At 40.2% G+C, this 14,824-nt stretch overlaps 1 protein-coding gene across 6 annotated transcripts in view; it reads right to left on the bottom strand.

Annotated features, from left to right (window-relative positions):
* The window catches only part of ULK4 (unc-51 like kinase 4), a gene marked incomplete at its 3' end in the record, with an annotated part of 181,476 nt that overhangs the window by 74,317 nt on the left and 92,335 nt on the right, over positions 1 to 14,824 (bottom strand). For all 6 annotated transcript variants that reach the window (XM_082192968.1, XM_082192967.1, XM_082192970.1 and 3 more), the window contains exon 32: positions 10,990 to 11,095. In XM_082192968.1, coding sequence (XP_082049094.1) covers positions 10,990 to 11,095 — 106 coding nt within the window. The remainder of the gene's footprint in view (positions 1 to 10,989; positions 11,096 to 14,824) is intronic.

The raw sequence follows: 14,824 nt of genomic DNA, 5'->3' as shown, positions 1-14,824 counted from the left end.
GGAAAGGCCTGTACTAAGATCTTCAACCTAATATTTCAGTTACTAGTGAAATATGAAAATAATTAAAACCTAGTAAAGCTTACTGAGGAATTTTATGATGCAGCATATTTTATCTTTTAATTGCTTGTTTTCTGCTGTAGTATGCAAATTAGTAGTGCCTGCAAATCAGCACTGGGGACTTGTAGGACTTGTAGTGAACTGTTCAAAGCAGATAGGTTGTACTCAAGGGGGCCAATAGAGATAATGGCAATATTTATGAACTGTCACGTGGCTTGAATCTTTCAAAGGTGGCAAAATGTAATGCTTGTCAGGTACACTTCCTTCTTCAGTGAAGCATGCTTTTACAATGGTGCTACAAAGCATACTGCAAATTTGGGGCTCTTGAAATGTACCCCTCCTTTCCCAGTGTTTGTCTAATTGGAAACAGCCTACAAATGGAAAAGAGGCTCTGTGAGTATTAAAACTAACAATAAACAGAGAACTGGTATATTTCTAGTTCTAATCCTTTTTTAGCATCTTATTTATTTTAATACATTTTTATCCTGTCCTTCCCCCAACAAACTCGGGGGGGGGGGGCTATTTGATTCTCTACCTATCCATTTTATCCTTGGAACAATCATATGAGATATGTTAGGCTGCATTCACTGATGGGTGGTAGAGCCAAAGTCTGCTAGGTCTACTAGGGAACTCACTCACTCAGCCAATGCCTACAGAAATCAGCTGGTGGGTGGTAAAAGCTGAAGTCTCAGGTGTTTCATAGTCTGTCCCAGCCTGGTCCCTGGGATGCATAATTTACCCCTACTCCCGCGGGGCCAGGAGGAGTTTGGAAGAGCTTGCTTTTGTTTTCATTTAACTGTGGTTTGTTGTACTGTCTAGTACAACCAACTGTGGTTATACTATGGGTAATTTTCATTCAATTATCTCCAAACCATGGTTCATCAAGCTGGTCTGTTTAAAGTAACCATAGGTAATGTTACCCATAGTTCCTAGTTTGCTCTGCAGATGGAGTCCATTTATAAGTTTTCTAATCTGCACCTTTTGCAAAATTACAGATATACATTTAATCATTGCTTACATTGTTCATAATTGCTGGTACTCCATTTACCACTTTATAATAGGGTCTTTTGTGCATGATGGAGTTGCTATTCCAAAATGATGTACAGTACTAACTCTTTCATTATATTTTAGAGGGAGAATTAGATTGGGATAGAAGTGTTGGAGTTTTATATTACTCTTCCATTATATATGAACATTTTACTATTAGTATAGTAAAGCCAGCCATACTTAATTGAAATCTTGTGTTGCAATCTAACTCAATGGAAAAAATAATAATTAATTTCGGTAGGTGGTTGTGAGGCTTCATGAATTCCTATCTCCTTCAGTGCAACTAATGCATGGCCACTCAGAAATCCCACTGTATTCAACAGGACTTACTCCTAGGTAAGCAAATATAAGATTGCAGGCTTGGGTGTTTGGTCATTGAGCTTGTGCAGACAAACCCACGCTCCCTCCCACAGCTTCAACTTTGGTGCTGGAGAGAAAAGCAGGCATGGTCCTTGGAGTTAGGCTCACTTTGGAGAGCTCAGTGAGACTCTGACAATAACCTCTGTCTTTCTTCATCACCTCCATCTGCAAGGTGTACTTAGATCCTGTCTTCCTTCCTGAGCTAAAGACTGGGGGTTGTTCTGGTGGTGGGAAGCAGACGTGTTTTGTTTTTGCAGCACCGAAACAAGCCTTCCAAGCCATCCACTTTGAAGACAACAAAGTAAGACTTATGCAGTGTAACGACTTTGCTTAGACAGCTTCTTTTCTCTATGGCATAAAGCAGCTGTCCTGTGCATTTTAGTCGCTCATGAATCTAGGAATTCACATAATGGTGAGATATTGTTAGAATAATAACAAAGATCAGGCAAGAATACACACAGAGTTTGCATGTGGCATTTATAAGCAACAACAACAAATCACTTTTTTTTAAAGCATGGGAGGCCAGCAATTTTTTTTGTTATAATAATAATAATAATAATAATAATAATAATAATAATAATAATTTATTATTTATACCCCGCCCATCTGGCTGGGCTTCCCTAGCCACTCTGGGCGGCTTCCAAAAAAAATATTAAAATACTGAAATACATCAAACATTAAAAGCTTCCCTAATCAGGGCTGTCTTCAGATGTCTTCTAAAAGTCTGGTAGTTGTTGTTTTCTTTGACATCTGGTGGGAGGGCATTCCACAGGGAGGGCGCCACTACCGAGAAGGCCCTCTGCCTGGTTCCCTGTAACTTGGCTTCTCACAGTGAGGGAACTGCCAGAAGGCCCTCGGTGCTGGACCTCAGTGTCCGGGCTGAACAATGGGGGTGGAGACGCTCCTTCAGATATACTGGACCGAGGCCGTTTAGGGCTTTAAAGGTCAGCACCAACACTTTTAATTGTGCTCGGAAACGTACTGGGAGCCAATAGGTCTTTCAAGACCGGTGTTATATGGTCTTGGCGGCCGCTCCCAGTCACCAGTCTAGCTGCCAAATTCTGGATTAGTTGTAGTTTCCGGGTTACCTTCAAAGGTAGCCCCACGTAGAGCGCGTTGCAGTAGTCCAAGCGGGAGATAACCAGAGCATGCACCACTCTGGCGAGGCAGTCCGCAGGCAGATAGGGTCTCAGCCTACATACCAGATGGAGCTGGTAAACAGCTGCCCTGGGCACAGATTTGACCTGTGCCTCCATGGACAGCTGTGAGTCCAAAATGACTCCCAGGCTGCGCACCTGGTCCTTCAGGGGCACAGTTACCCCATTCAGGACCAGGGAATCCTCCACACCTGCCCGCCTCCTGTCCCCCAAAAACAGTACTTCTGTCTTGTCAGGATTCAACCTCAATCTGTTAGCCGCCATCCATCCTCCAACCGCATCCAGACACTCAGACAGGACCTTCACCGCCTTCACTGGTTCTGATTTAAAAGAGAGGTAGAGCTGGGTATCATCCGCATACTGATGAACACCCAGCCCAAACCCCTTGATGATCTCTCCCAGCGGCTGCATGTAGATGTTGAAAAGCATGGGGGAGAGGACAGAACCCTGAGGCACCCCACAAGTGAGAGCCCAGGGGTCTGAACACTCATCCCCACCACCACTTTCTGGACACGGCCCAGGAGAAAGGAGCGGAACCACTGTATGACAGTGCAACTAATGCAGCTCCTCTAGACGGTCCAGAAGGATGTTATGGTTGATGGTATCAAACACTGCTGAGAGATGCAGCAGAACTAGGAAACAGCTCTCACCTTTGTCCCTAGCCCGCCGGAGATCACTGACCAGTGCGACCAAGGAAGTTTCAGTCCCAGTTCAGTTATTGCTTATACATGCCACATATGAACTCTGTATGTATTCTTGCCCGATCTTTGTCATGAATTGGAGTGCTGGAACCAAAGAAGTACCATTGTTCAGTACTTCTTTGGTTCCAGTACTCCAATTTATTCCCTAACCCCCCATCCCCACATTTTCCTCCCCTACTCCAACACTGAGTCAACATTCTGTTCCCACTGAGCATGCACAGTCCTCATTGGGCTGTTTTGGGTTTGTCTACATTTTGTTTTTGTTCTTTTAAATATGGGTGTGTGTGGGGGGGAAACAAATACCTAAACCCAGCTACATTTAAATCTTAGTTTTCTCCACTGATTTCGAGAGGCAGCTCTCTTCTGTCACAGGGACATTTAAAAAACAGCTCTCAGTGTCAACCAGTACATGAAGCTGCAACAGAGCTCAGTTGGTAGGGCATGAGACTCTTAATCTCAGTCACGGGTCCGAGCCCCATATTGGGCTTAAGATTCCTGCATTCCGGGGAGTTGCAATAAATGACCCTTGTTGTCCCTTCCAGCTCTACAATTCTATGATTCTGTGTCAAATTTTATGGTATAAAGGTTCTCTTAATCATTCTAATACCTGTGTCCCTTCCTCTTTTATCGTTTCCCCCCATTCCACTACCCTTAAAATGTACAATTTCTCCCTCTTGGTCAGCCAGCACTTGGTGTCCATTGTGCTGTTTTGGGGGCACCACCCCTTAAGAAGTTTTCCCTAAATAATTTTGTATTTACAAGAGTATTGGCCTAAAAATAATAACACAAACTAATATTGAGTACAGAAAATTATCTAATGTTATTCACAACATAGCACTTAATATTACTTACACAATTTCCTATTTAGGAAAAGATAGAAGACTAACGTGACCTCTATGTGTATTCCTTTTGATGAAGAAACGTTTAGTAGTAGGTTTTATTATTATTACAATAATTTTTAAATCATGCTTCTTGTACATTCACTGATGGACAAAATAACAGTGCCCCAGCTGTGCTTTATTATTCTTCAAAGTGCTCTCCCCAACTTTTATTATCTTGATGGGTCAAAGTGCTGCCTTTGTCTAAAAGGCTATCTTGGAATGCCACATCCACTTTCTTGAGGGCCAAAACAGACACAATGTGGGAGATTTGTGATTATAATACCATGCATCTGAAAAATAAATTAATAGCAACTGGAGGGAGAAGAATTAGATTGGGATAACAGTATTGGAGTTTTATATTGCTCTTTCTGCTAAGGTGACATTGCCTACATTAACATGCCCCTTCACACACACAATTTGCTCTATGGATAGAAAAAAAACATAAATTTCTGACATGTTAATTATTCACAGAGGCATCTGGAGGGCAAAGAACATATTTTACTCTGGGAGACACTTGTAAAAGTAGTTATCATACAGGTACTTCTATGTCCCCTCCTCACATTACAAATAAAATTCTCCCTCCTTTTATTTTATTTTCAGTGAGGTGGGGTAGGGTGGGGGGAAAGAGTTAAGCCTCTCATTATATACATTCTCAATTTATTATATTGAAGCATATTTATTCATGATCAGGTTTTAGAAATCAAAGGGCACAAAGCAGTGTTTTATCTGAAATCCAGAATAACTCATAATCTGGTTTTACTTTATTTTCCATTACAATGGTGAACCCTAGAACATATTGAGCAAAAACAGAGCAAAGTACTCCCAAGAAGCTACAGCAGGAATGAGGAACCTCAGGACCTCCCAACCATCTCTTTGTGGGCCATCACTTTTCTCTTCCCAGGCAACACCTTCTCCTTATAAAACTACCCCTGCTCTGTACCCTCCTCAGCGGCTTTTGCCTGGCTGTAACATGTTTTTGATCTCTACTAATGCCCCTTGCTTGCCTGGAATGAGAGTTTCTGGGCCCAATTCAAGATGCTTATGCTAGTTTTTAAAGTCCTAAATGACTTAGGTTCCAAACATCTGAAAAACTGTCTCCTTCCCTACAAACCCTCTTTGGGTGTTAAGATCAGCAGAGGGGGCCCTCTTGGTAGCTCTGTCTCTCTCTCAGAGATTTGGGGGTGGAGGTGGCCCAGGAGAGCAGCCCCAAAGTTGTGGAATTCCCTTCCCTAGAGCTGCGCCTGGCTATACACTATACAGCTTTTGGTAAATGCTCAAGATTCACCTTGATACCCCTGTTCTTTGACACCTGAGATGTGCTTTCGCGTCTCACCTCTTCCTGTTATTGTAATCTGTTTTAAATGTTTGTTTTAAATTTTAAATTGTTGTAACCTGCCCTTGGTTCTGCTGCTAAAGGGCAGGTAATAAATTTGACGATGATGTGTCTGAATTTTGTGTAGCTGGAGTGTACAGAGCAAGAGTCACACCTGCTGCTCCATCCACTTTTTGCCAGACCCTCCCTTTCACTGGCATCCTGCCCACATAAGGTTGCGCATAAGGGAATGCAGCCCTCGGACTGAAAAAAAGGTCCCCACCTTTGAGGTACGGAGTACATTTCACTCACTACTGAGTAGCAGCACACAGGGATTAGCAGGGAGAGGTTCCCAGATCAGAGGGCAGTGTTCCCACACATAAAAAAGGTAAAGGGACCCCTGACCATTAGGTCCAGTCGTGACCGACTCTGGGGTTGCGGCGCTCATCTCACTTTATTGGCCGAGGGAGCCGGCGTGCAGTTTCTGGGTCATGTGGCCAGCATGACTATGGTTCTGGAGAACCAGAGCAGCGAACGGAAACACCGTTTACCTTCCCGCCAGAGCAGTACCTATTTATCTACTTGCACTCTGACGTGCTTTCAAACTGCTAGGTTGGCAGGAGCAGGGACCGAGCAACGGGAGCTTACCCCGTCATGGGGATTCAAACTGCCGACCTTCTGATTGGCAAGTCCTAGGCTCTGTGTTTTAACCTACAGCGCCACCCGCGTCCCTTGTTCCCACACATAGCTGAGCACTAACATTTCTTTTCTGAGGACATAAGCATTGAGCACAATCAAATTCAAATAAGAAATATGCAAGAATGGGATAAAAAGTCCTCTCCTTACTGAAGTGAACTGTCCTTCTAAAGGATGGTTTGAGTTCAATGCTTTACAAAACGTGCTAATTCCAGTAGAGCCAATTAAATATCACAGAATAAAGATATTAGGTGGAATGGCAGAATGGTAATTAACAGTACTTAATTCTTACTATGTTTAGCACTTTTCATCTTCAAAGTTTTATGCAAGCCTTAATTGCTCTCTGACACATGGATCTTGGATTTAGAGTATATTTTGGACAAAAATCACCATAAAAGCTGTCTATCAGGTATTACAAGGGATTGTTCTAGATAACTTTTGAACCACATTTTGAATTTACTCTCCAGCAACTTCTGAGAGTTTTTATAATTATATCTGACACATTACACAGTGGCACTGTCAACATTAGATTCCAACGTATAACCTTTAACTACACTTCAACAAAAATATTCCCATTATTTATTCTTTCAAAAACTGAGAATGGTTACTCTCCAACTGGCATGTGCGGCAGCCACATACAAAGCAAAACCATGTGTACAGAAGCATATCTGCACGCACACATACTTCACTGTATCATCAACTAAACCAGGCATGGTCAAACTTGGTCCTCCCCCTGTTTTGTGACTACAATTCCCATCATCCCTGACCACTGGTCCTGTTAGCTAGGGATGATGGGAGTTGTAGTCCCAAAACAGCTGGAGAGCCAAGTTTGGCCATGCCTGCATTTAACAGAATACCAGCTCCTCTCCACAGTTTTAGAACTGATCTTTTTCCAGAACTACTGAAGATTCCAGAAATTAATATTTGAACCTTCTGCATGAAAAGCACTGTCCACTTATATGCCTGGTCTAGGATTGTGGTACAAGAGACACAGTCAGAAACTTCATATCACCTATGTGATATTTACATGTTCAGATTGTGCCCAAGCCATGATGAAAGATCAAACAGTCAAGACCTCCACTATTAAAACTTTTTAAAAATCTCGACATAGTATTAAAAATAGTATTAATCTCTGAAAAGCAGGAATTACTGGAAAAGCAAAACACTTTAGTTGCTCCCAATTAGATAACTACAAAAGTCACCTATTTAATGGCCCTCTGTGTTACTCTATGTCTCTCCGTTGCAACTTTTGAACTCCTTTGTTTAAGAAAAAAAACCCTATGATTCTGGACCAAACGGCATATTAATCAGGCCCTTTATTGAACTGATGCTTCTTCTTCTTTAAATCCATTCACAATGTGGCCCACAAAATATTACATTCTTAATGTAAGATATTCAAAATAGTATATATTATTTCAAGGGAAGGTTGTGCTTAACGGATGGAAATGGAAAGCATGGGAAATCATGAGGGATTCAAGATCTATTCAACAATGACAGTGTAATGTAGGAGTTGGGTAAGGGCTGACAGAAGAGAAAATAAAGTTGACTCTGGAGACTGGACTTGTAATAAAATTACCTATACATACAGGAAGGGTCCTGCAAGCATTTAAGCATGCTGTACTCTCTTTGGGGCTTATCAGGATCTCAGAACCTTTTGAAAATTGCCCATTATATATTAAAAATATAAAAGGCTGACACATGACCTTTTTTGATTAAAAGCGTTAATGCTAGATTGCCGCTCTCAGAGGAGTCACTTTAAGGATGCAAGATTTAACAGACTTTAAGAATATGACAGGCACAAAGACATTTGAAATCTAATTAATCTCTTGACATTTGACTAAAAGTCAAAGCAGTGGACTACAAGATGGAACAGAGGACCTCACCCGTGAAGGTTGACTACTATTATCTTTCTTTCATGAGGTGTAAATGAGTTATTAAGTGTCTTCTACCAAGGTTTATTGCAGACCTAATCCTCTTTTTAATAACTGCCCATGCATTAAGAGCCTATTGTTTTCTCTTAATACAATCTTGGATGTAACAACTGCTGCAAGCTCTCATTTGTGATTTCACTAAAGGTCTTCTTCATGTATTTACAGCTGTGACAAGTCATTTCTATTGAAAGTTGCCTTTGGAAGCTTTAACACAGTAATGTGTGTAAGATGCTTGTTTACACAACCGCTTTCCAAGCCACATGATGGTTATGACAATTTAGGTGATACTCTGGAAATTCAATTTTATTTTAGTATCCAATATTCAGCAGGTACAGCAACTCTAAAATAGAGGGACAGCCTATAATTCATGGTTTATTGTGCAGCAATTTCTGAAGATAAAAAGTAACACATTAGAGTTAACTTCTCTCCATTGCTTTAATATCAATGACACCAACAGGCTATTCCTGCATTGATTTACATCTTTCACCTTCCAAAATAACAACTGATTAAAAGATAAATACCACTATTTATTATTCGGATGAATTTGATTTCTTTTCCCTTTTTTATTTGCATTTAAGCTGCACTGTTTTCAAAATATTTTGTTTAAAACTTTGTTTTTAAAGTATTAGTTGATTTTAAAAAGTGACTAATTAGAGTAAATTCATAGGCTTGACTCCACGTACAATGCTCATTATTATTGTTGTTATTATTGGTTTCTATTGATTTGTTGGTTTGTTTGTTGCTCGTATAGGATATTTTGTTTTTTAATGTTTGATGCTTTGTTGTGTTTTTATATATGTTGAAAGTCACCCAGAGTGGCTTGGGAAACACAGTAAGATGGGTGGGATATTGAATATATATATATATGTTGTTGTTTGTTGTTGTTTGTTGTTGTTGTTGTTGTTGTTGTTAAGGATTGTAGGCTTGTTGATAAGGTTGCTACTTCACATGACAAGCACTAAGCAACATATCTTAACTTCTATTGTGTGCACAAAATTCAGTACAGTTTCTGGTAGAGAAACATTTCACATATGGTACAAGTGAAGTCACTGTAGCAATGGTACCAAGTACCCTTAAATAATATCCCAATTCAAAATTGCCTTTGTCAATAAGCAAGGAGTAGACAAACATTTTTTTTCTGAGTGACTGAGATTTCAATCTTATGCACACTTACTGAGAAATACCTCCCATTGAACTCAGTGCAACTTAATTCTGAGTTAATATGCTTAGATTTGTATTGCATGCAATTAAAATATATTCCAACTATCTCCATCAATCTTTTTTGTGCCAATTAGCAACATGCATATTAATTTTTGATGCTGTTTTGGGCTTGGTGTGTTACTGTCATGCAGGCATTGTAGACTGGTAGCTTTTGTTTAATAAATTGTAAGTTATCTTACATATCTTTCTATATGATAAGAAAGCATTTTTTTTGGCTCTGATGATATGCAATTTTATTTAAATCTCTTCAAAGGGAGTTTATTAATTAAATAATTAGATAACTCAAATTCCTAAACAGAATCACAGTGGTACTATTTAAAATGATTTCTTTTATTTTCTCCAAGTGTCTTGGTAACCTTTGACTTCTTGGCTTTGACTAATTTCAGATGAGACAGTGTGCTTTTGAACATTGCTGAATACAGTTCTCAGCGTTGATTCACAAAGTTTAAAAAAAATTTTCCCCTGTTCTTCAAACATCAAGAGTTGCTCAAGATGAAAAAAGTGCATTTTGAACAGCATGGTAAAAGCATAAAGTCCTGTGCCCCCCCCCCTGTTATAGCTGTAAGAGCAGTTGAACAGACAAACATTAAAAGTTCAGAAAGTCAAGAAACAAGATGCATCATGCAATGTGTGTAACAGGTAAACCGGATGTCATGCTATAATATCCTTCATCTGATGCACACAAATTCTTAGACAAAAAGAAAGAAAGAAATGCAAAAACTAACTAGGCTCTTTGATTTGCTTTTCAAATGTAGTTGCTTGGCAGCAAGACAGAGCAGCACATCAGACAAAATCTGAGGGTTAAACCAACAAAACTTTATCTAAGTAAAAAAAGAAACCAAACACTCTAGAGACATATGAATAACATCCCTGTGAGGGTTCCACCTGGCAACCCCGAGGTCACTGGCTGAGATTGCTTTTAAACTGTTAGAATTTTTATGATGTTTTAAAACTGTTTGAGTGAGACATTATGTAGACGATGCTGTTTAAATGGGAACACAAGCAGCTTCAGATACACACAGTAAACTCAAGTGCAGAGAAGTCCAAAGAAAACATGGAGGAAAACTTGGGAGTGCTTTTTTTTAAATGGGCTATGAGTTTAGTTCTATTCATACACACCAGCCACTATTTTACACTTGACTCTTACTGGTGGATCTTGTGTTTCTAGTAAAAAGGAAAGTAGATCCCACAAGCCTAGAGTCTCTTCTCCTTAAGCTAGGGCAATTGTGGGGAATTTTTTAAAAGTTATTGACTCTGTAAGTGTTGACAGCATACTAAATTCTGGAATTAAGGAGAAATCACCAGTGATGGAAGCCATTCTGAGATGATTATTCTTCCTAAGTCACATTCTGAAGAAACATACAGTGGTACCTCGGGTTAAGTACTTAATTCATTCCGGAGGTCTGTACTTAACCTGAAACTGTTCTTAACCTGACAATGGGTCCTCCTGCTGCCGCTGCCGATGCACAATTTCTGTTCTCATCCTGAAGCAAAGTTCTTAACCTGAAGCACTATTTCTGGGTTAGCGGAGTCTGTAACCTGAAGCGTATGTACCTCGAGGTACCACTGTACTGCCAAATATTTCTGTACAATAGGTGTACAGTGAAACAGTGTTAAAATACATACCTTGCTCATAAAGTAATGTCATGTTTGCTTTCCTACAGGAAACCAGGTTATTCAAGACTGCCACTGCATTTTGCATTGTATTCCCCAGAAGTGCACCTTGGTGTTCCTGCAATGAAAACATATCTGTATAAGAATTTTCCTTCCAAGAGTACAAAAGGTTAAGTCACATTGAAAAGGAAGCCCAGCAGGTGATGAAGACTCTAGGAACACCTGATGCTGAAAATAGCTGATACTACCTGCCTATCTTAGCTAATGTTTATTCTAGATATGCAACAGATTAACTTTGACCATAATGAAACTTGCTATTGCACATATTACAATACAAAGAATGGCAGTCAAGCAAAGTTCCAATATACAGTCCTGATGTATATTTCCAGATCTGACTTTGTGGCTACAATCACAGATATGAAGAAAATGTATAGATGTAATCAAATAAGATACTTGCCACCTGTAACCATTAATTTAAACAGCAGCGCTTTTAGTGTTTATTTTCTAACTGCAACAAAAGTAAACAATCAAAACTATAGGAGCAGCCCAAGCCATTTTTGTAGCAGAGGACGTAAATCCAAATGGTGTCCCAATGTGATGACAAAATACAATAAACTAAATAAGTAGGCAATGTATTTCCTCCTATATGATAACTCAAAATCTGTTGCCAATCCTAAAAAAAGTATTAGATATTTTCTGTTATTTTCAATTGATGAAGCAAGTGCTTTGTGCTTGGATACCAGGCAATCTACAATCCAAGTTGCCTCAGGGAAAAAGAGGGGGGACAAATGGGGGGGTTGCTGTCAAAAGGAACAAAGGAATCTATACACTTCACAGCCATTCCTGAACCCTTCCAGGGAGTTATCTTTATCCGGCTGTTCAAAGCCCACTCCCCAATGACTTCCTGAGGACCCCCACGAGAGAAGAGGCTCTTGATGGTTCTCTGACAGTTTCCCCACTTTTCAGGTTCATGTATGTGTCCCACACTCAGTCTTGCCCGGTTACCTAGCATAATATTAGCAAATAAAACAAAACTTTAAAATAGTCCACCAGCAGTTTAGAACTCAACTAATTTTACTGATACTTTGAAGCGTGTATCACAACACTGACTATGCCCATTTACTGATATGATTTATTTATTTAAATGTTTATACCACTGTATCAGGGACGCGGGTGGCGCTGTGGGTTAAAACTACAGAGCCTAGGACTTGCTGATTGGAAGGTCGGCAGTTCGAATCCCCGCGACGGGGTGAGCTCCCATTGCTCGGTCCCTGCTCCTGCCAACCTAGCAGTTCGAAAGCATGTCAAAAGTGCAAGTAGATAAATAGGTACCGCTCCGGTGGGAAGGTAAACGCCGTTTCCGTGCGCTGCTCTGGTTCGCCAGAAGTGGCTTAGTCATGCTGGCCACATGACCCGGAAGTTGTAAGCCAGCTCCCTCGGCCAATAAAGCGAGATGAGCACCGCAACTCCAGAGTCGGTCACGGCTGGACCTAATGGTCAGGGGTCCCTTTACCTTTACCTTACCGCTGTATCATCAAGGTGTACAACACTTTATAAAACAGATCTTTACAGATCTAAAATTTTCCAAAGGAGGACAACGGAAGAAGCTGGAAGGGGTGGTGAACATCAGAAGAAAACATAAATTTGTTACCTCTGAATATGTGTTCAGAGCTATTGAATACCTGTGGGACGATACCTCCTATTGGAGCTCACAGACAGAGCCATCCAAACCTGCTTCCTCTGCTAGGAGAAACCACCCACCACTCCCCAGGCAAAACTGGAAGTATCAGGAAACCCCTCAAAAATCAACAACATATAAAACAAAACTCAAGACTACTACACATTATACATTGAACCATACATTATCAACTGTAGGCAAACAGAAGCCCGGGAGACAAGGTATGGAAGTGAATCTAAAACACCCCCTCTACATTCCCCCATATATGGTGGCAGCAGAAGCTATAAGGATCTAGATCACCCAGCAGTATGTTAAACTCTCCTGGAACCCTGAACAAGAAGAATGCCCTTCAGAAGCCTCTCTGAACAGAAATTGACAGGTAAGAAAGTTTTGCTTTCCCCAGAGGTTCTTAGAGGGAAATGAACACCATTGAGACACAGCAAGACAGTACCAATACAGGGATGGTGTGTCTAGGGACTAGGGCTGCTGCTTTGATGTATTTTAACTGCACTTTATATTAATTTGTATATTTATTTTTACTTATTTGGAAGCCCAAGTTGAAAAAGCGGGTATAAACATTTAAAATAAAAAAGGTGAATAATCTGGCAGATTTATTTCTGAAAGCTAACCCTCATAATTGTCAAACAAAAGTATTTGTTACTTGGAAAGCATTTCATGATGGGCCCCATATGGTTGTGATCCCATCTTCTGGAAGAAAGAAGGGGTGGGAATAGTCTGAAGCCTTCACACTGAAGCTTCCCAAGAGTAGAATAGTCCTAACTTGTCTCTACTAACCTCCCCTGCACTTCTTCAAGTCATAAGACAGAAATACAAGTAAAGTTAGTGAGTAATCTGTGTGTCCATCAGTTGCCCACTCTGATACGCTTCTGTCTATTACCAACTGCAAGCAGGGGCATGTTCAAATCAGAACAGGAATCAGCGTGTTTTTACATGAGTAGAATGTGTCCTTTTATTTAAAATGCATCTCTGGATTATTTGTGGGGCCTGCCTGGTGTTTTTACATGAGCAGAATGTGTCCTTTTATTTAAAATGCATCTCTGGGTTATTTGTGGGGCATAGGAATTCGTTACCCCCCCCAAAAAAAATAGTCCAGCCCACCACATGGTCTGAGAGACGGTGGACCGGCTCACGGCTGAAAAAGGTTGCTGACCCCTGCCTTAAATACTTTCAATTTGGTGTAATAAATATGTCAGTCTGTGTCCAATGCACCATATAGTTGATAAAAAGATAATAAAATCCAACTTTATAATGTATCAGTATAAAATAGAAAAATATGTGCAGCTCTCCAATTCTTTCACAAGGTTGACAACATTTAATGATACCACACTTCTATGAACAAAAATCAATCAACGGTTACACAGCGGTCTAATGAAATAATGTTGTATAGATGCTGTTTAAAATATTAAGATTGCATTAAGATTGCATAAACAGCCCTGTCTCAAAGTAGACATGGCGTAGTGCTCTTTATACTTGCTCCATCAGTGCCTGCTGTGTATGGTTTAGACCAATATGCTATGGAGAGAAACATAGTTTTATTCTACCAGTGCACAATGAAGCATGTTTGTGGACACTGAGCCAGCAGTGGAGTGCTGAAAACAACCTGGAACAACACAAAAAGTCTGAGGAAAGTGGCAACTGAGCCACCGCATGAAATCTGAGATGACACAGTACTGTGAAAGTACCGCCACATCAGTTTCTGCATGTCTGAATCGGCCCTAAGTATCATGAAGTCATAGGTATTTCTCATATGTACATATAGAGTTGCTTGTGGCTGTTACATTGGATTCTAAGGCTTGTGTAGAAAGTATTTAAGTTCTACACAATCCATCAATGAGCAAAGCTGATCTAATTTGTGTGTACGACACCACAGACTGTGGACATTTAATGAACAGTGCTCTTGACAGCTTTAATAAAACATAGCATTTGCCAGCAGAGATAATTAGAACTGAAGCAGCAAAATTCTAGTGTTTGGCAACACAGATGAAACAACTTCATTAAAATGTACAGCTTCAGCAAATGAAAGGCAAGAAAGCACTGGACCCTGAAGAATCAGCCTTCTCAAAACTAATTGCTTCAGTGCTTGAACAGGCCAGCTATGAAATACCAAGGGTATAACAAGGAAAGGAAAATAAATAAATAAATTGGAAT

This window comes from Podarcis vaucheri, assembly GCF_965113315.1.
Source record: "Podarcis vaucheri genome assembly, chromosome: 12".
Lineage (NCBI taxonomy): Eukaryota > Metazoa > Chordata > Lepidosauria > Squamata > Lacertidae > Podarcis > Podarcis vaucheri.
The sequence above is the reverse complement of the archived record's forward strand: the minus strand, read 5'-3'. Positions and strand labels throughout refer to the sequence as shown.